A 23505-nucleotide genomic window follows, 5' to 3' on the forward strand; every position below is an offset into this window, starting at 1 on the left:
CCACGAGAGGTCAACGCAAACCGCACGCAAGTCGCAACCCAAATCGCTCACCCCGGCCGCCGAAACCGCGCGCAAATAAAAAAAAAACCCAGCAGCAGCTGCTGCTGTCGGGGGATGTGGGGGGGGGGAGTAGGGGGTGGGGGGGGGGGGAGGTGGGGGGCAGGGGGGAGGTGGGGGGCCTCCCCTGGGAGTCCCCCGTTGCTACTGCTCCTTGTGGCATCTTCGCTCGCTCGACGTTGGGACGACGATCGTCGGTGCTCTCTCGCGGTGTTGCACGCGAGGTGTCCGCGTCGGAGTTAAATACAGGACCTTGGTCGATCCGCTGCTGGATGAAGGCCTCTGCATGCAGTGCTGGTCGTATTGTAATATCGTACGTAGTACATGTAAATATATATGTACGCATAAAGTTGTGTTTTTGTTAAAGCTCTTGTTAGTTTTTTTTGTATGTTCTAATCTTTCTTCTACTTGTTCTTAAAGTAAAAAAAAAGTACGACGGGTTCAGTTTGAAGTATCTTTAAAACATAATACAATGACGATGATGATGATGAGAGTTGAGCAGTAATTCCTGAACACGCGGGCGCGTCGGCAAATTCCAACCGAGAGGCGCGGCGGGAATCTTAAGCTCAAATGGATTTGCGTTAAACACGGAAAAAAATCGAGTTCCGAATTAAACGGAGCGTTCGACGGGATTCGTTGAACCACAAAGGGAAAAAATGTGCGCGTTGAGAAAGTAATAAATACATTGGGGAAGATCGCAAGAGTCGTGTGGACGGCGCGGTGGGATTTTTGCATCGGGAAACCGGTGGCGGAGCAACGCCGGGAAACACAAAAACGGAAACTGTGACGAAGAGGAGTAGGAGGACGATGAAATTGAAAGGTTTTTTTTTCTTTAAGTTAAGCAAATTTGACAAAAAAACTATCGAAGAGCCTCTAAGACTTTAAAAGAACAAACAAGGTCATCCAAACTACTTTAATGGAACAAAAAAAAACCGCTAAAAACTAAACGGCTGGTTAGACATCGAACGACATAGTGTTGCTTTTCAAGAATTTAAACGCCGGTAAACTGGAAACGTAACCTTCAACTCAATCAACGTTCGTCAACTCGGATGTGAATAAATATTGGCGTCGTCGCGATGACCCGGCTCCCGACAAGCGGCCGGCCGTGCCGGTGGCCGGCTTCGTGCCGCGGTCACGAATCGGAACTGTGGCGCCGGCCGGCCGGCCGGCCGGACGGGCCGGAATGCCGACGCGGGTTGCGCCGGTCCGGAGAAGCGACGGAAACTGAGGGGAGACCTCCCCCCATCTCCGGGGAGACTCTCCGTCGTCCCCGGAGGCTCCTCGCCGTCTCCGGGAGACGAAGACGGGCGGCCGTTACGTCAAAAGCGGCGAAGCCCGCGAGGGTTGGTGGATCACGGACGCCCGGCTTGGGTCGGTCGGTCGACCGTTCAACCCAGCGGTCGTCACCCGGCTTTCATGTCGCCCTGCTACCGGGACCGGCCCGTCGAGTCGACCGACCGCACAACCGATCGTTCGGTGGATCGGTGGATCGGTCGGCCCCTCTCCCTCCCCCAGCTCCACCCGCCCGCTCGAAGCACGCCGATCGATCGTTTGTCGTGACCGTCCGATCGCCGGTCCCGCTTTCCCGCGGCCTCTTCCGCCTCCTCCCCCGCCACCCCCGGTCACTCGGCCCGCGCGGCGACGGCGGCGGCGGCGGCGGCGGCCCTGGCCCTGCGCTCGCCGCGCTCGTCGAAGCGGAGGCGCAGCGTGTTGCGGATGACCATCGTCTCGACGAGGAAGCAGCCGCAGAACCAGGGCAGCGCGTACTCCAGCGTCACGAGGCCCATGAAGTTGTAGCGGAAGTGCGAGTAGTCCCAGGGGCAGGCGTCGACCTGGCGCAGTGCGAGGCCCGTGAAGAACTCCCAGGCGTAGGTCCACAGCGTGTAGACGACGCAGCGCAGCAGGATGTTGCAGCGGCCGCGCAGCCTCAGGTACATCCGCTCGAGCACCAGGATGGACGTGCCGTAGATGAAGAGGGCCCAGACGCTCGTCACGCCGGGGAACTTCCAGTTCTTGTTGACGACGAACTCCCACGCGGCGGTGAACATCACCTCGCAGAAGTAGCCGTGGATGGCGTAGATGTACCAGCGAGACTTGAGCGTCAGCGGCTCCACGGGCATCGCCACGGCCGCACGGCCGCCACCGCCTCCCATCGCTTGAATGGATGACCGGTGGGTTAATGGGATTGGTTGGTTGATCGATCGGGTTCAGCGGTTGGGTGCTCGGTCGGTCGGTCGTTTGGATGGTTGGTCAGTTGGTTGATTAGTCGGTCGGTTGGTTAATCGGTGAGTTGGTTCTTCAATCGATTTTCTCTGTTGGTCGGTTGGCCTGTCGCTTGGTCGATAGGTCAGTCAAGTACCATCGGCGGGGGTTAGTCGGTTGATCAGTGGGTTCGTCAGTCGGTCAGGGCAGTCGATTGTTTGGTTGACCAGTCACGTAGTTGCGTGGTTGCCCAGTCGCCGGCTTGCACAATCGCTCGCTTTAATCACACAATCGATCACTCGTTTGATCATTAGTTGAAGCACTTCATCGCCGGTTCCCCCGATCAATCGCTCACTCGAACGTTCAATTGATTGTTCAACAGTTCAGCCAATCGCTCTCTTGCTCGTGAGCTCATTCGGCCGTGTTTTCATATGATCGTCCGTTCTCCATTCAGCCCGTTCATTCGCTCACCGACGCAGTCGCTCACCGCGTTCCCGCATACGGTCAGTTATTCATTCACTCGGTTACTCGTTCCCTCAATCACTCGTTCATTCACTCCATCAGTCACTCGCGTGACAATTCAATCGACCAATCATGAAGTGTCTCATTCACTCATTCGCTCATTAGCTGCTTCACTCGAGTGGTCGCTGAGCCCCCCAGTTTTTTGTGGTGGTGGGGGGGGGGGGCTGGGGGTAGGGAGAGGCTCCGTGGCTCACTGTCCCTGTGGGTTACACGCGGGAGTAAGGGGGTGTGGGGGGGAGAGGTCAAGGGTCCAGTGAGAGGGAGGTGGACGAGCTTCCGCAGATTTCTACTTGGTCGGTGATCATTCCAAATGCGAACGTCCTCATCTCGTTACTTATGACATGACCTATATTTCTTACGACATTACTTACGACATCACTTATATTACTTACGACATTACTTACGACATCTCTTATATTACTTACGACATTACTTACTATTTTACTTATGACAAGTCTTATGACATTACCTACGACATGACTGACAAACACAAATAACGGAGAGAAAAAACGCAACACCTTTGTCAATAACCCTGTGTGGTCTTCAAGGGCGGTTGTTGTTTGTTGTTGTTGTGGGCTTAAATGGAAACGTATATAATGGACGTTTCGGGCAGTGGGCCTTCTGCATAGCACGTGAATTGAGAGCCCAGTCGAGAGTGGACGGCACTTGTATGCACCATGGGACTAGATGAGAACGACATTTAAAAAATTACTGTCATGATGACCAATGTAATTTTAAACAAAAAAACTTCCCGACGGACGTTTTGAGTTTGTGTGTTCACGATGAACCGTAAACATCGGCTGAAGGAGCCTAATTACGGATCGTACAAAAGCTCTCAGGCCTTGTCGAGACCACCAGCTCAAAGGAACTGCGTGTGGCCAATATTTTTATTGTTGAGAACCGCCCGGCTTTCGGAGTTAAGAAACCGTGACCATCCCAACAGGTAACAGTGGGACAAAGACACAACTGAGGACATGCATTCATGTTTCAAACTACGTTGGAAAAAAAAGTTTTGCTGGCTGCCTGGCTGCTTGGAGGGACAGACTGCTAGTCTGTTGCGAATGGTTTCCTCGGCAATTACAGATGCAATCACTCTAATCAGTTGTTGGGGCACAGCTAGTCCGAAAAGTGCGTGTGGAAAGTTGGGGTGGGGGGGGGGGTACCTTGAGTGTGATTGCAGCCAATCAGCAATCGGCTGCTCCCCCAAAGTGAGGCAGCACTTGTGGTCGCGAGTGGAACGAGGACACCAGATGAAGATGCTGCGACGAAAATGGTGAGGAGGTGGGGGGGGAGGCAGGCGCAGGGGGGGGGGGGGTGCACACGAATACACGGGTCGTCATCGTCGTCCATAAGCCATGATCTCTCCACTGCTGGATGGGGACCTCGCCAAGCCATCATCTCTCGCGCGGCCCTGCAAGCGATGCAGCGACGCTACAATCCACCCCGCTCGTGCGCCAGCGGGAGATCTATCTTGCCGCTAGCGTCGCGCACCCACAAAGGTCACCCTAAACTAAACGTTTTATTTTACCAGGTAAGGCCCACTGAGCTATACGGCCTTTTTTCAGAAGCGACCTGGCCACAAGTGAGGGCTCAACGAGATGGCTTGTCACGTGGACATTTATGGCAGCCAAATAGTCTAAACATAAGGTTTTTGGGTTAGATCGCGTTATTTATAAATGTGTCGTAACCCTCCACCACCCGACACGGCCAAACAGTAAAACATGTGTCACATTTACAAAGGACAAATAGTGCACTACTTTTGCCCACCGGTGTGTTGAAGAGTGAATTAAAATAATAAAAAAATTTGGGTACGACGTTTCGCTGGTAATTACATCCAGCTTCATCGGGCAATTTGCCAGAATGGCGAGGCTCACCTCTTGCTCCCGGTCTTAAATAGAGCAGCAGCAGGGTGACGTCATCGTTCAGTAGTGAACTATTTGTCCTTTGTAAACGTGACACATTTGTTACTGTGTGGCCGTGTCGGGTGGTGGAGGGTTACGACACAATTATAAATAACGCGATCTAACCCAACAACCTTTACAATGAATAATATTGTTCGCGAAAGACTACGTGTTAAATACTCTAAACGCACGTTGATTACAAATGTGGAGGGAATAACCGTAGGACCCGGAGAAAAATCCACGTGACCACAGGCGGGGGAGACACAGCAAACTCCAAATATACAGCAGGCGTCAGGGTCAGGATCGAAGCCACGAGCTCCTGTATACCAGGCGAGGTAATTAACATCTCCTGGCCACCATAGCAACCAGTGTAGCTATGCAGGCTGTTGCGGAAAGTGCCGATCGTGAGCACCGATTAAGTGAGTCGGGCAGAGAAACATAACCTGGACTGGCCGCTGGTGAACCTATCCGCATTGTCATGCGAAATTATTTGGTTTGCTATGAGGAAGGCCTGTCGCCCGATACGTCACGTATTATAAATATTTATATTTGTCTTCCTTTTCCCAAAGCCACACACAGTGTTAATGATAGACAGATTGCGCACATCTCCGTCATGAACGGAATATTAACGACACAATCCACAGTCGTACGATTGTGGCCATGCAACCTTGACTATGGACCTTACAGTAAACCCACAGAGACGCACAGAGACGCACAGAGAGACACTGACGGCAAGCCACACAAGCGTGGCTGTGGTGAAACTATGGACCACGAAGTAAACCCATTAAGACCCAAAGAGGCACTTGGAGAATCCTCGAGACACAAAAGGATGGAGGCCCCGGTAGACACGTAGAAGACACGAGCCACAGTCGTGCGATTGTGGCCATGCAACCTTGACTATGGACCTTACAGTAAACCCACAGAGACGCACAAAGACGCACAGAGAGACACTGACGGCAAGCCACACAAGCGTGGCTGTGGTGAAACTATGGACCACGAAGTAAACCCATTAAGACCCAAAGAGGTACTTGGAGAATCCTCGAGACACAAAAGGATGGAGGCCCCGGTAGACACGTAGAAGACACGAGCCACAGTCGTGCGATTGTGGCCATGCAACCTTGACTATGGACCTTACAGTAAACCCACAGAGATGCACAGAGACGCACAGAGAGACACTGACGGCAAGCCACACAAGCGTGGCTGTGGTGAAACTATGGACCACGAAGTAAACCCATTAAGACCCAAAGAGGTACTTGGAGAATCCTCGAGACACAAAAAGATGGAGGCCCCGGTAGACACGTAGAAGACACGAGCCACAGTCGTACGATTGTGGCCATGCAACCTTGACTATGGACCTTACAGTAAACCCACAGAGACACACAGAGACGCACAGAGAGACACTGACGGCAAGCCAAAGCAGCGTGGCTGTGGTGAAACTATGGACCACGAAAGTAAACCCATTAAGACCCAAAGAGGTACTTGGAGAATCCTCGAGACACAAAAGGATGGAGGCCCCGGTAGATACGTAGAAGACACGAGCCACAGTCGTGCGATTGTGGCCACGCTAGCTTCGGACCGCGTCGTGAACCCACGGAGGAGGAGGAGGAGGAACAGCGACACGACACGAACTCTCTCTCTGCTGAAGAAGCCCTCTCGTCGTGGCGAGCAGCAGCAGCAGCAGAACTCGACATTGGTCTCAAGCTCCTGAACGACAATAACATCATCATCGCTGCCGCTGCTACCATCGCGCACAAGGACAGGGGAGCGGTGTTAACGGACAAACGCGTTGAACCGAGTTCCGTCACGTTTGCTGTACTCCATACGTACGTGCGTTGAACTTCTGTCGCACCGCACGTAGCCAACCGTGCTTCCCGCGAGAGCGGAGAGGGGTTTGACGCTCGCTCGCTGGGTGACCGTGACTTTTATGGGGGGGGGGGGGGGGCCCAACTCGAGTTGCGATAACGCGGTGGGGGGGGTGGGCGGGTTGGGCGGCGGTGACATTCATGCTCCGCCGCCACCGATGTCACGCAACGGGTGTTGACTCGGCGATCGCCTGTGCCAGGCTCCGGTGATTACGGCCCAAGGGAATGAGCTACCGCCTCTCAGATCCCTCCTTCTGCTGTGAGCGTCCTCTAGCCCACACACACACAGGGCAGCGATTTTCGCCGGTTTGCTCTGCCACATGAGAGTCACAGTGAGCGCCGTGGTGGCCATGAGATGTTAACTACCTCGCCTGGTATGCAGGAGGTCGTCGGTCTGATTCCGACCCTGACGCCTGCTGTATATTTGGAGTTTGCGGTGTCTCTCTCTCTCTCTCACCCGTGGCCGCGTGGATTTTTCTCCGGTTTTTTTCCCTCCGCATTTAGAAACGTGCGTTTTAGAGTATTTGGCTGCTATGAATTTCCACGTGGTAAGCCACTTCGTTGGGCTACCATTTGTGCCCAGGTCACTCCTGAAAAAGAGCTCTACAGCTTAGTGGGCCTTAGCTGGCAAAATAGAAATTTAAAAACTAATTATTTATTTTAGTTTTCAGTGTTTTACCACCGCATGAATTCAAACCGACATTTGAAATTCTCCAAGCTGCAGTTGAACGAAAACGAAGCACGGATTTTTGTTTTGTTTTACGACGACGACGCCATCTCTGAGGGATCCACCAACCCTGGCCTCTCCGTGACGCTCAATTCCAGGGGGGTGGGGGCGCGGTTCGGTCTCGGTACAGGTAAATGTTTGCCGATCGATAACGTAACGGGGAGGAGACGTCGGATACGCCGACCCATTGTGTTTCCGTCACCTTTGGTCCAGGTGTGAGCGTCACACACACACACGCGTGTGTGTGTGTGTGTGATGCGCGCGCGTGCGTGCGTGTGTGGGTGTGTAGAATTTTTTCCACGTAGTTTGCTGGTAATTAAATTGAAGGTGGACGGGTTACCAGCCCCCTCGCACCCGTCCAGAGGCCCCCCATGGGGCACTGTGGTGGCTATGGGCGCCACGAGGGGAAGCGGTGGCTCAGTGGTTAGAGCACTGCGCCACGACCCCTTCGGCCAGAGTTTTGTTTCCCAATAACAGCGGCGAGGATTTGAACCGATCCTGCCCCTCCCTTAGGTCGACTCTACCTTAAATGACTACCCGGCGCGTTGTGTAAACATTAGCACTTTGGAGACAAAGGCGGCCGGGCGTGGTGCTAACCACCCACCCCCTCGTGTGCCGTGCCGGCCTTCACGCGATGCTCGCTCACTGCGCTTGCAAAGCAACGGTCTCGGTGTTGGCCAGCCATAGCTGTGTAAGCCTGTACCGTGCTGTTTAAACAGGCGAGGAGATTTTGAATAATTCTGTAACCTATGGGCGACCCAGTGGCTCATGGATCAGAGGCACCGAGCCGGCACCGCCGAGATGCTGGGCTCCAATCCGGGTGTCGGACGCGCAGCCACAGAGACCCACAGAGTCCCTATGTGGGTTTCGATTTAAAGCTTTCGTGACTGCAATGATTCATCTTCTTTGGTTCTTTCGGTAAAGTCACGTAGAATGAGAATAAAATAATAAATTGATAAAATAAAATAACACAATAATATTCTCCCTATGTGGGTCTCTGTCGGTCTCTATTTGTGACTTCTACGGCATAAGCTATAGGTCTCTGTGCGAATGTGAGTTTCTGTATGGAATTGGCCTGTGTGAGTATGTGTCTCCACGTGAGTCTACGTTTCTGTATATCTGTGGATTTCTATTAGTGTATGGGTCGGTGGTGAGTCTGTGGGTCTCTGTGCTAGTCTATTGGTCTCTATGTGAGTCTATATTTCTGTATATCTGTGGGGCTCTATGCGAGTCTGTGGGTCTCCGTGCGAGTCTGTGGGTCTCCGTGCGAGTCTGCGTTTCTCAATATCCATTCCATCACCAGTCTCGACCATCCGACCATCAACCCTTCAAGCGATGTGTCCAGCCCAAGTGCAGTTGTCTTGACAGCCAATACGATGTCTTTAACCCCCGTCTGTCCTGTAATCCATGCACTCCTCTTTCCGTATCTTTCCAAGGCAAGCCAAGGTACTGATATGAGAGTGTAAATTCACTGTACTCACACATGCACACACATACCCCTGGGGCCAGTGCTGTTGGCGAGCACCTATTAAGGCTGACAAGGAACACACCCGGCCGCCTTTGTCTCCCCCATTTCTAACGGTTACAAACACCGCGCCAGGTACAGTACTCACTTAAGGCTGAGTGAACCTAGGGGAGGCCCAGGAACGGTGCAGATTTTCGTCACCGATGTTTGGGGAATCGAACTCGGGTGGAAGGGTTCTTGGCGCAGTGCGCAAAGAACCGGTTAGTGCGCTGTGCTCGGAACCCGGCGACCTGAGTTCGATTCCCGTTCATGGTCAATGCCAATGACGGTACTGGGTCTCCTCTAGATCGACTCAGCCTCAATTGAGTACGTGGTGCGGTGTGTAAACATCACCACTGGGGAGACAAAGGCGGTCGGGCATGGTGCTGGCTACCCACCCCCTCGTGTACCGTTACCGGCCTTCATAGGTGCTCGCTAACAGCACTTGCCCCTACAGTCTGTTAAAGGCTATACCGGGGATCTGTGTCTTCTGTGCGTGACCAAAATATCCATCCCTAAGGAACGGGGGGACATTTACAGTTCGCGATTATAAGGCCCACAGCCCACAGGGGCGTGTGCATGTGTGTAGGGAGCGGTGATGCAGTGGTTAGCGCAGTTGGTTAGCGCACTGGACTAGGGACCCGGTGACCCGAGTTGGATTCCCGCTCACTGTCAACATCCGTGACGAATATCCGCATCGGTCCCGGGAATTCCCCCCTCCCCCAACACCCCCTCAATTGAGTACCTGGTGCGGTGAGTGTGTAAACATCGCCACTGGGGAGACAAAGGCGGCCGGGCGTGGCTTCGGCCACCTGCGGCTCTCGCGCGATCGTGCCGGGCCTTCAAATGAAGCTGCCCGCCAAACCCGCGCGCACCAACGGCGTGCTGGTGAAGTATGGCCAAAACAAGCTCGCGCGGCGTGGGAGAGGCCCCTCACATCCAGCAGTGGATCGTGCAAAGGTGCTGCAGGTTGGTGGCTGCGCACTGCGTCGAGGGGACGACCCACCCCGTGTCAGCACGGGGTGACACAACACGAGGGTTCCCGATTGGCCGTGCGGAGACTCGGGCAGTTCAACTTGGCAGCTGCGTAGCTGGAGGCAGAGACAAAGATCCTCCGTGTAGCCTCGACAGATTGTCGGGGCAAGTGCTGTTAGCGAGTAGCACGGCACACGAGGGTGGGGGGGGGGGGAGGTGGCCAGCACCACTCCCTGCCGCCTTTGTCTCCCGAGTGCCGACGTTTGACACATCGCAGCAGGTACTCATTTGAGGCTGAGTCGACCTACGGGAGGCCCAGGACGGGTTCAGATAATCGCCACTGGTGGTGGTGGTGGTGGTCGTGAGCGGGAATCGAACTCTGGTCTTTCCCAGGGTTCGTAGCAAGTACCGCCACGCTGCTCTCTGCAGGGTGGGCCATATGTCTTGTGACTCCAAATTAATCCTTTGCATATTACTCTCTTGTTTAAAATAGACCTTACTTTAGAAATGTTAAGTTTTACAGGATTTAAAAGGGCGTCACAAGACACTGGACCACCCTGTATACTACGACATGATTATAATTATTGTATAAGACATTATTTGGTGATGCTGCTGCATTGACAATGCTCAACTCATTCATCAATAACGCTGTGCGGTCTTAAAATGTTCAACATTTAATAGGCGTCGTTTCGGGTGATGGCCCTTTTTCATATAGCACACGTAATAATCACGATTAGAATTCTGAACAAATGATTCGTGAATTAATATCGACTCCGTATCATGGCATGACCTTGTTAGGAGTGCCACGGTGGCTATGAGATGTTAACTACCTCGCCTGGTGTACAGGAGGTCGTGGGTTCGATCCGAACCCTGACGCCTGCTGCTGCTGTATATTTGGAGTTTGCGGTGCCTCTCTTCCCGTGCTAGTGTGGATTTTTCTCCGGGTACCGCTCCACATGAAGAATGAACAACACGCGTTTAGAGGAATTTGGCTGCTATAACTGTCCACGTGGTAAACCACTTCGTTGAGCTATCATTTGTGGCCAGGTCGCTTCTGTGGACTTAACCTGGTAAAATAAAAAAAACAATAGTTTATATTCTTGGTTCTTTCGGTAAAGTCACGTTGAAGGGAAACAATAAAATAATAAAATATATATAAAACAATAAAATTCTCACGACGTTTCGACTGTAACACAAACAGTCATCATCAGGTGTGAAAACCCAACGGCAAGAAGCATTTGAAAGAAGTGGCGGTTTGTATTTATTTATTTTTAAACGTTAGCACCACGGATAGCGATTTGACAGTTTTAGAAGGACGAGTCCATCTATGTTCGGAAAAGAGGAGGGGGGAGACGAAAAATTAATGTATGCTGTCTGAAAGCCACCGTAAGCGTGAACAATCAATTAAGACCCGAAATAGTATATCAAATCCTTCCAATGATTGCTAAGCCAGAATCCATCTTCTCGGTTGAAATTGTTTCTGTGTTTGTATATGTAGATAGCCTCATGAACGAATCTCTCATGGTAGCCCGATGGCTTGCAAAGAACCTCTGTCTTGGAGAAGTCAATGTCATGTGAGCCTACTGAATTATAACAGTGATCTGCCACGGCCGAGGTGTTGGTCCTACCGTGTTTAAGGTCTGCTTTGTGTTCACGAATGCGGTCCGAGACATGTCGTTTGGTTTCTCCAATGTAACTACTACCAGAGAGGCAACTTCGTTTGTAGACACCAGGGTACTCTATGTCCGGAATCACATCTTTTACAGATGGAACCAGATCACGGATTTTATGTAATGTGTTTCCGAACATAGATGGACTCGTCCTTCTAAACAAACTGTCAAATCGCTATCCGTGGTGCTAACGTTTAAAAATAAATAAATACAAACCGCCACTTCTTTCAAATGCTTCTTGCCGTTGGGTTTTCACACCTGATGATGACTGTTTGTGTTACAGTCGAAACGTCGTGAGAATTTTATTGTTTTACATATATTTTATTATTTTATTGCTTCCCTTCAACGTGACTTTACCGAAAGAACCAATAATATGAATCACTGCAGTCACGAAAGCTTTAAATCAAAATTTAAAAATAGTTTAGTTTTTGGTTCGGGAATTATTTTTACTTATTTTTATTTAAATACAGTCAAGAGACATCGTGGTCGCCGCCATCATCAGCCACCACCATCATTGCATCGTGACCGGAACAAACACTTCCTCTTCCCTCGGGATAAGAGGAAGCATCTCGAGTGCCCACAACTCACATCGAGTTCCAGAATTCGATGTCGTTTTGTTGAACCGGGCGAAAACTCATCAAGAGGCCAGGATACCAGAGTCCCGTTCGCAGTACCATTTACGATTATTGCACCCGCGGTGATAACCGGCGCGGCCACTTGATTTGAACAGTGAACATCTGTAACAAGAACACAAATAAGTCATTTACAGTCGTGTCTCAATCCACTGCTGGATGAATGCCGCTCTAAGCTGCCACCGTCCCACGCGGGTACTGCGAAGACGCAACGATAATTATCCATCTCGCTCCGTTACGCGATTTCGATGCTCCGTCTCCGTGATGGACGTCATCTCGGGGACGCGTTTCCCCCTCCCCCCGCCCTCCTCCTTCGGCTGCCACTCCGTCGTTAGTCTCGACCACCGCGCAAGTCCAATGACCCGCACGGCGTGGGGGGAAGGAGAGTAGGAGAGAGGTGGGGGGGGGGCAGGGAGGGCTTGTGTCATCCGGCAGGGGATTGACACCGAGGCCTTGTGAATTGACGCCTCGTGTGTTGACTCAAGAGAACGCGAGTGCCAGGCACACGGTTATTGCGACTCGGGCGAGAGCAGTAAAAAAAAATGTGGTAAAGGCGCGGCCCCTGCAAGTGCTCGCTCGCGTCACTGCTGGCTCACGGGAGCTCTCGAGCAGTGTCCTTCACCCGTTTACAGAGCGGGGAGGCGGGTGGGGGGGAGAGCACTTTAGTCAGGACCGCCACATATTTGAAACCATCGGGAGTTTGACAGCAGCAGCAGCACGACGATGATGATGATGGAGGAGGGGTATTCTCACTCGTTGTGTTTCGTCGGTGGAGTGGGGGGCGCACGTCAGGGGCCGCACTAAAGGCCACCAGGGGCCGTCAATGACCCGCGGGGCTTGCGGTGAGGCACACCGCTCTCTACAGAGTCCGGCGAGTGAGAGAGAGAGAGAGATGGAATTTTTGGATTACTCTCGTGGTAGGGATGCTGGCGGCTCGAGACTTCTTTGAAGAGTTGCGAGTACCCACGCTTTGCCCCGCCGCACGCGCGAAATCCCGGTCGACTTTGCAGCGGTTCAGCCACGGACGATGAGTGGAGATCGTTGAATCAAGTGCCGCGCCGGGACATCGAAACGGCGACCCCTGCTTGGCAAGTCCAGGGTGCTGAACCACTCCGCCACGGAGGCAGTGGCATCTCACAGTTTAGGCCAGTGGGCATACACTACACAAAGACAAAGATCCCCCGTATAGCCTGAACAGACTGTTGGGGCAAGTGCTGTCAGCGAGCACCCATGAAGGCCGGTAACGGCACACGAGGGGGTGGGTGGTCAGCAACCACGGTCGGCCGCCTTTGTCTCCCCAGTGGCGATGTTTACACCAGGTACTCATTTGAGGCTGAGTCGACTTAGGGGAGGCCCAGAACCGGTTCAGATAATCGTCACCGGTGTTTGGCCGTGAGCAGGAATCGAACTCGGGTCGCTGGTTTCGTAGCGTAGCGCTAACCACTGCACCACCGCTTCCCACAAACACACGTGCATACAGTACAGTACAACACACGTGCATACGGTACAGTACAACACACGCGTGCACAATGCGTGTACACAGCCAATGAAATAGGAGCCTCTTGAAAAGGAGTCTCGAGACTCAGTGAGGTTTCCCTGGGTTAAAAAGAGCGTTATAACTCATCGGATTCCTCCAGTGTAAACAAAGATTCTGATTACATGACTGTCGAATACATACACGGGCATATTGACTACACGTGGTGCATACATAATCAACTCCAGATAGTTAAAGGATCGTGACTGAGTTACCAATGTGAATTCCCATGTTTTTCAAAGGGCTGGATAATTTAAATGTGCTATACAAACTGGAGTTAGGTCTGTGTGTGTATATAATGAGAAACATTTGTAAACGATTCTAAGAAATGTTGGCCCCAAAAAATATGAATATCTAAAAAAAAAATTGAATACAGGGTGCTTAAAAAAAAGTTTTTACACTTACATGGAACTATCGTTTTTAATGGCAAAAAAGAACGGACAACACACTGTAACATCATAACAAGTGTAATGGTAATAGCTTCAAAAAGTCAAAAGGGTCTCCCACTTGTTCGCCATCATCGTCAACGCGTGGCCTGGAACCTTCCCCACGTGGTCTGCAGAGCCCGGTGGCAGCGGCACATGTCACGTGGTTATTGTTGCAACATTCTCGGAAGTGTTACAACGTTATTAGAATTTTCTGAAGCACCCCCTGCTACCACTTCTCAAGCCGTGACAGCGCCGCCGCACACACGCACAAGCGTCGAGAGGAGAGAGTCGAGAGGCGCCGGGAGGGTAATCCCGGAGGAGGATCGGAGAGGCGGCAGCGGCAGTCGCCTTCGCAGCGTGGCGGTGACAGTTTTTGATTCTGGATTTTCAAGTCGTCGTGACTGCAATGATCCATACTCTTTGGTTCTTTCGGTAAAGTCACCGAGGTGAGAAAATACGAATGTAATCATGATGACCGGGCGCTTGCGTTGCGCCCGAAACGTCGTGATTAAATTTACTTATTTAATTTATTTTTTCTCACCGACGTGACTTTACCAAAAGCACCAAAGAGTATGGTGACATTTCGATTTAAAGCTTTCGTGACTGCAAGGATTCAACTTCTTTGGTTCTTTCGGTAAAGTCACGTAGAATGAGAATGAAATAATACATTGGTAAAATAAAATAACGCAATAATATTCTCACGACGTTTCGGCCACAACACAAGCGGCGCTGTCCTCCAGACAGTCTCGTCCCTTCACCTGATGAAGGCCGCTTGTGTTGTGGCCGAAACGTCGTGAGAATATTATTGCGTTATTTTATTTTATCAATTTATTACTTTATTCTCATTCTACGTGACTTTACCGAAAGAACCAAAGAAGTATGGTGACACAATTTGCCCAAGTTCTGCGGTCCTCTAAATAAAATCACACGCATGAAAGGTGGCGTCGACAGTTGTTCTCGGCGCCGGATTATCCTCGTAGCAAAAGTATCCGCGGATGCCCCTGGCCCCGCACGTTCAAGGCCCCCGGCGCTAAACGATTTCAAGCTGTCAATTCAGATTCAGCGATTCTGCACTTGCTCTGTTACTATAGTACTACACCGCCTTCAACTTTCATGAACGACTGGGTGTTTAAGGTTAGCGATGTGTCGTATTGCAAATGAAAAAAATTACAATTACTTTACCGTGCAAGTTAAATATTTGTGTTTTAATATTTACGTGTTTGTTTTAGGGCCCCATAATAACAACAACAAATGCCACAGGCCCCGTAGGAGCTGAATCCGGGACTGGTTGCTCTACCGCTGAGGCGCGTGGCCGCGGAACGTCGTGCCAAACAAAGACGAAGATTCCCTCCCCCGTTGTCTTAACAGACTGTTGGGGCAAGTGCTGTTAGCGAGCACCTATGAAGGCCGGCACTGTGGCACACGAGGGGTGGGTGGCCAACACCACGCCCGGCCGCCTTTGTCTCCCCCAGTGCCGATGGTGACACACCGTATCAGCTACTCATTTGCGACTGAGTCGACCTAGGAGAGACCCAGGACCGGTTCTAATTACACTGACACGCACACACTGATAAACAGTACCCACACCGACACAAAGCCACGCACAGTGACACACACAGACACAATTATACTGACACACACACTGATAAACACAGCACCCATACTGACACAAAGACACACAGTGACACACACAGACACAATTATACTGACACACACTGATAAACACAGCACCCACACTGACACAAAGCCACACACAGTGACACACACACACAATTACACTGACACACACACACTGATAAACACAGTACCCACATTGACACAAAGCCACGCACAGTGACACAGACACAATTACACTGACACACACACACTAATAAAACAGCACCCACACTGACACAAAGCCACACACAGTGACACACACAGACACAATTACACTGACACACACACTGATAAACACAGTATCCACACTGACACAAAGCCACACACAGTGACACATACAGACAATTACACTGGCATACACACTGATAAACACAGCACCCACACTGACACAAATCCACACACAGTGACACACACAGACAATTACACTGACACACACACTGATAAACACAGCACCCACACACAAAGCCACACACAGTGACACACACAGACAATTACACTGACACACACACTGATAAACATAGCACCCACACTTACACAAGCCACACGCAGTGACACACACAGACACAATTACACTGACACACACACTGATAAACACAGTACCCACACTGACACAAAGCCACACACAGTCACACACAGACAATTACACTGACACACACACTGATAAACACAGTACCCACACTGACACAAAGCCACACACAGTGACACACACAGACAATTACACTGACACACACACTGATAAACACAGCACCCACACTGACACAAATCCACACACAGTGACACACACAGACAATTACACTGACACACACACTGATAAACACAGTACCCACACTGACACAAAGCCACACACAGTCACACACACGGACACAATTACACTGACACACACTGATAAACACAGTACCCACACTGACACAAAGCCACACACAGTGACACACACAGACAATTACACTGACACACACACACTGATAAACACAGCACCCACACCGACACAAAGCCACACACAGTGACACACACAGACACAATTACACTGACACACACACACTGATAAACACAGCACCCACACCGACACAAAGCCACACACAGTGACACACACAGACACAATTACACTGACACACACACTGATAAACACAGTACCCACACTGACACAAAGCCACGCACAGTGACACACACAGACAATTACACTGACACACACACACTGATAAACACAGCACCCACACTGACACAAAGCCACACACAGTCACACACACGGACACAAGTACACTGACACACACACTGATAAACAAAGCACCCACACTTACACAAAGACACACAGTGACACACACAGACACAAGTACACTGACACACACACACTGATAAACACAGCACTCACACTGACACAAAGCCACACACAGTGACACACACAGACAATTACACTGACACACACACTGATAAACACAGTACCCACACTGACACAAAGCCACACACAGTGGCACACACGGACACAATTACACTGACACACACACACTGATAAACACAGCACTCACACTGACGCAAAGCCACACACAGTCACACACACGGACACAATTATACTGACACACACTGATAAACACAGCACCCACACTGACACAAAGCCACACACAGTGACACACACACACAATTACACTGACACACACACACTGATAAACACAGTACCCACATTGACACAAAGCCACGCACAGTGACACAGACACAATTACACTGACACACACACACTGATAAAACAGCACCCACACTGACACAAAGCCACACACAGTGACACACACAGACATAATTACACTGACACACACACTGATAAACACAGTATCCACACTGACACAAAGCCACACACAGTGACACATACAGACAATTACACTGACATACACACTGATAAACACAGCACCCACACTGACACAAATCCACACACAGTGACACACACAGACAATTACACTGACACACACACTGATAAACACAGCACCCACACACAAAGCCACACACAGTGACACACACAGACAATTACACTGACACACACACTGATAAACATAGCACCCACACTTACACAAGCCACACGCAGTGACACACACAGACACAATTACACTGACACACACACTGATAAACACAGTACCCACACTGACACAAAGCCACACACAGTCACACACAGACAATTACACTGACACACACACTGATAAACACAGTACCCACACTGACACAAAGCCACACACAGTGACACACACAGACAATTACACTGACACACACACTGATAAACACAGCACCCACACTGACACAAATCCACACACAGTGACACACACAGACAATTACACTGACACACACACTGATAAACACAGTACCCACACTGACACAAAGCCACACACAGTCACACACACGGACACAATTACACTGACACACACTGATAAACACAGTACCCACACTGACACAAAGCCACACACAGTGACACACACAGACAATTACACTGACACACACACACTGATAAACACAGCACCCACACCGACACAAAGCCACACACAGTGACACACACAGACACAATTACACTGACACACACACACTGATAAACACAGCACCCACACCGACACAAAGCCACACACAGTGACACACACAGACACAATTACACTGACACACACACTGATAAACACAGTACCCACACTGACACAAAGCCACGCACAGTGACACACACAGACAATTACACTGACACACACACACTGATAAACACAGCACCCACACTGACACAAAGCCACACACAGTCACACACACGGACACAAGTACACTGACACACACACTGATAAACAAAGCACCCACACTTACACAAAGACACACAGTGACACACACAGACACAAGTACACTGACACACACACACTGATAAACACAGCACTCACACTGACACAAAGCCACACACAGTGACACACACAGACAATTACACTGACACACACACTGATAAACACAGTACCCACACTGACACAAAGCCACACACAGTGGCACACACGGACACAATTACACTGACACACACACACTGATAAACACAGCACTCACACTGACGCAAAGCCACACACAGTCACACACACGGACACAATTACACTGACACACACTGATAAACACAGCACTCACACTGACACAAAGCCACACACAGTGACACACACAGACACAATTACACTGACACACACACTGATAAACACAGTACCCACATTGACACAAAGCCACGCACAGTGACACAGACACAATTACACTGACACACACACACTGATAAAACAGCACCCACACTGACACAAAGCCACACACAGTGACACACACAGACACAATTACACTGACACACACACACTGATAAACACAGTATCCACACTGACACAAAGCCACACACAGTGACACATACAGACAATTACACTGACATACACACTGATAAACACAGCACCCACACTGACACAAATCCACACACAGTGACACACACAGACAATTACACTGACACACACACTGATAAACACAGCACCCACACTTACACAAAGCCACACACAGTGACACACACAGACAATTACACTGACACACACACTGATAAACACAGCACCCACACTTACACAAAGCCACACGCAGTGACACACAGACACAATTACACTGACACACACACTGATAAACACAGCACCCACACTGACACAAAGCCACACACAGTGACACACACAGACAATTACACTGACACACACACTGATAAACACAGCACCCACACTGACACAAATCCACACACAGTGACACACACAGACAATTACACTGACACACACACTGATAAACACAGTACCCACACTGACACAAAGCCACACACAGTCACACACACGGACACGATTACACTGACACACACACTGATAAACACAGTACCCACTCTGACACAAAGCCACACACAGTGACACACACAGACACAATTACACTGACACACACACACTGATAAACACAGCACCCACACCGACACAAAGCCACACACAGTGACACACACAGACACAATTACACTGACACACACACACTGATAAACACAGCACCCACACCGACACAAAGCCACACACAGTGACACACACAGACACAATTACACTGACACACACACACTGATAAACACAGCACCGACACAAAGCCACACACAGTGACACACACAGACACAATTACACTGACACACACACACTGATAAACACAGTACCCACACTTACACAAAGCCACACACAGTGACACACACAGACACAAATACACTGACACACACACTGATAAACACAGTACCCACACTGACACAAAGCCACGCACAGTGACACACACAGACACAATTACACTGACACACACACTGATAAACACAGCACTCACACTGACACAAAGCCACACAGTGACACACAGACACAAGTACACTGACACACACACTGATAAACAAAGCACCCACACTTACACAAAGACACACAGTGACACACACAGACACAAGTACACTGACACACACACACTGATAAACACAGTACCCACACTGACACAAAGCCACACACAGTGGCACACACGGACACAATTACACTGACACACACACACTGATAAACACAGCACCCACACCGACACAAAGCCACACACAGTGACACACACGGACACAAGTACACTGACACACACACTGATAAACACAGTACCCACACTGACACAAAGCCACACACAGTCACACACACAGACACAATTACACTGACACACACACACTGATAAACACAGTACCCACACTGACGCAAAGCCACACACAGTGACACACACAGACACAATTACACTGACACACACACACTGATAAACACAGTACCCACACTGACACAAAGCCACACACAGTGACACACACAGACACAATTACACTGACACACACACTGATAAACACAGTACCCACACTGACACAAAGCCACACACAGTGACACACACAGACACAATTACACTGACACACACACACTGATAAACACAGTACCCACACTGACACAAAGCCACACACAGTGACACACACAGACACAAGTACACTGACACACACACACTGATACACAAAGCACCCACACTTACACAAAGACACACACAGTGACACACACAGACACAATTACACTGACACACACACTGATAAACACAGTACCCACACTGACACAAAGCCACGCACAGTGACACACACAGACACAATTACACTGATACACACACTGATAAACACAGCACCCACACTGACACAAAGCCACACACAGTGACACACACAGACACAAGTACACTGACACACACACACTGATAAACAAAGCACCCACACTTACACAAAGACACACACAGTGACACACACAGACACAATTACACCGACACACATACTGATAAACACAGTACCCACACCGACACAAAGACACACACAGTGACACACACACAATTACACTGACACACACACACTGATTAAACAGCACCCACACTGACACAAAGCCACACACAGTGACACACACAGACACAATTACACTGACACACACACTGATAAACACAGTACCCACACTGACACAAAGCCACACACAGTGGCACACACGGACACAATTACACTGACACACACACACTGATAAACACAGCACTCACACTGACGCAAAGCCACACACAGTGACACACAGACACAATTACACTGACACACACACACTGATAAACACAGTACCCACACTGACACACAAAGCCACACACACAGTGACACACACAGACACAATTACACTGACACACACGGACACAGTTACACTGACACACACACACTGATAAACACAGTACCCACACTGACACACAAAGCCACACACAGTGACACACACAGACACAATTACACTGACACACACGGACACAGTTACACTGACACACACACACTGATAAACACAGCACCCACACTGACACACAAAGCCACACACACAGAGAGACATCACCATCAGCTGAGCGACTGTGCCTGGGGATGGACGCAACGAGTGAGGTTACACTACGCTGCTTACCTTCATCACGCAGCCAGAATCTCTCTGCTGATGATGCTGCTGCTGCTGCTGATGATGACGCCGAAGCCGGCGTGGGGGGCCAGGATGAGAATCAGGAAGGTGATGGTCGTGATGGCGAGAAGGATGTGATGGGGGCAGGGAGAGAGAGACGATGGGGGGTGGAGAGAGGAGGAGTGGAGTGAGGGGGGGGATATTCCGAGGAAGAGGTGGAGGGGGTGTTGGTGGTGGGGGTGAAGGCCCACGGCCGTGACGTCACCGGCGAGGCTGCAGCGACTGCCCGGCGAGGTGACGTCACTGGAGGGCTCGCTCAAGCGCACGCAGTGTCAGTGTGTGTAGTGGTGGTGTCAGTGTGTGTAGTGGTGGTGTCAGTGTGTGTAGTGGTGGTGTCAGTGTGTGTAGTGGTGGTGTCAGTGTGTAGTGGTGGTGTCAGTGTGTGTAGTGGTGGTGTCAGTGTGTGTAGTGGTGGTGTCAGTGTGTGTAGTGGTGGTGTCACAGTGTGTGTAGTGGTGGTGTCAGTGTGTGTAGTGGTGGTGTCAGTGTGTGTAGTGGTGGTGTCAGTGTGTGTGTGGTGGTGTCAGTGTGTGTAGTGGTGGTGTCAGTGTGTGTAGTGGTGGTGTCAGTGTGTGTAGTGGTGGTGTCAGTGTGTGTAGTGGTGGTGTCAGTGTGTGTAGTGGTGGTGTCAGTGTGTGTAGTGGTGGTGTCAGTGTGTGTAGTGGTGGTGTCAGTGTGTGTAGTGGTGGTGTCAGTGTGTGTAGTGGTGGTGTCACAGTGTGTGTAGTGGTGGTGTCACAGTGTATGTAGTGGTGGTGTCACAGTGTGTGTAGTGGTGGTGTCAGTGTGTGTAGTGGTGGTGTCAGTGTGTAGTGGTGGTGTCAGTGTGTAGTGGTGGTGTCACAGTGTATGTAGTGGTGGTGTCAGTGTGTGTAGTGGTGGTGTCAGTGTGTGTAGTGGTGGTGTCAGTGTGCGTAGTGGTGGTGTCAGTGTGTGTAGTGGTGGTGTCAGTGTGTGTAGTGGTGGTGTCAGTGTGTGTAGTGGTGGTGTCAGTGTGTGTAGTGGTGGTGTCTCAGTGTATGTTGTGGAGGTGTCAGTGTGTGTAGTGGTGGTGTCAGTGTGTGTAGTGGTGGTGTCAGTGTGTGTAGTGGTGGTGTCTCAGTGTGTGTAGTGGTGGTGTCAGTGTGTGTAGTGGTGGTGTCAGTGTGTGTAGTGGTGGTGTCAGTGTGTGTAGTGGTGGTGTCAGTGTGTGTAGTGGTGGTGTCAGTGTGTGTAGTGGTGGTGTCAGTGTGTGTAGTGGTGGTGTCTCAGTGTATGTTGTGGAGGTGTCAGTGTGTGTAGTGGTGGTGTCAGTGTATGTTGTGGTGGTGTCTCAGTGTGTGTAGTGGTGGTGTCAGTGTGTGTAGTGGTGTCAGTGTGTGTAGTGGTGGTGTCAGTGTGTGTAGTGGTGGTGTCAGTGTGTGTAGTGGTAGTGTCAGAGTGTGTAGTGGTGGTGTCAGTGTGTGTAGTGGTGGTGTCAGTGTGTGTAGTGGTGGTGTCAGTGTGCGTAGTGGTGGTGTCAGTGTGTGTAGTGGTGGTGTCAGTGTGTGTAGTGGTGGTGTCAGTGTGTGTAGTGGTGGTGTCAGTGTGTGTAGTGGTGGTGTCTCAGTGTATGTTGTGGAGGTGTCAGTGTGTGTAGTGGTGGTGTCAGTGTGTGTAGTGGTGGTGTCAGTGTGTGTAGTGGTGGTGTCAGTGTGTCTAGTGGTGGTGTCAGTGTGCGTAGTGGTGGTGTCAGTGTGTGTAGTGGTGGTGTCAGTGTGTGTAGTGGTGGTGTCAGTGTGTGTAGTGGTGGTGTCTCAGTATGTTGTGGAGGTGTCAGTGTGTGTAGTGGTGGTGTCAGTGTGT

General features: G+C 50.5%; 1 protein-coding gene across 2 annotated transcripts; it reads right to left on the reverse strand.

The window, feature by feature from the left end:
• Positions 1 to 497: 497 nt before the first annotated feature.
• Positions 498 to 21852, reverse strand: TMEM229B (transmembrane protein 229B). 2 transcript variants are annotated; one of them, XM_032962856.2, is made up of 3 exons: positions 21631 to 21852; positions 3945 to 4040; positions 498 to 2980 (listed from the first exon to the last, which is right to left on the reverse strand). In XM_032962856.2, exon 3 carries the CDS (start codon positions 2208 to 2210, stop codon positions 1680 to 1682), a length of 531 nt encoding a protein of 176 aa, XP_032818747.2. In that variant the 5' UTR covers positions 2211 to 2980; positions 3945 to 4040; positions 21631 to 21852; the 3' UTR covers positions 498 to 1679. The 2 variants fall into 2 exon arrangements, with proteins under 2 accessions (XP_032818747.2, XP_032818748.2); XM_032962857.2 differs by lacking the exon at positions 21631 to 21852 and adding an exon at positions 6510 to 6585.
• Between the last annotated feature and the right edge of the window lie 1653 nt (positions 21853 to 23505).

The sequence above is a fragment of the Petromyzon marinus genome, chromosome 29 (genome assembly GCF_048934315.1).
Source record: "Petromyzon marinus isolate PM22_M1 ecotype Great Lakes invasive population chromosome 29, UKy_Petmar_22M1.pri1.0, whole genome shotgun sequence".
Lineage (NCBI taxonomy): Eukaryota > Metazoa > Chordata > Hyperoartia > Petromyzontiformes > Petromyzontidae > Petromyzon > Petromyzon marinus.

Bases quoted from the DNA above. Each gene is read 5' to 3' on its own strand.
- TMEM229B (XM_032962856.2), bottom strand. From the start codon at position 2,210: ATGGGAGGCGGTGGCGGCCGTGCGGCCGTGGCGATGCCCGTGGAGCCG.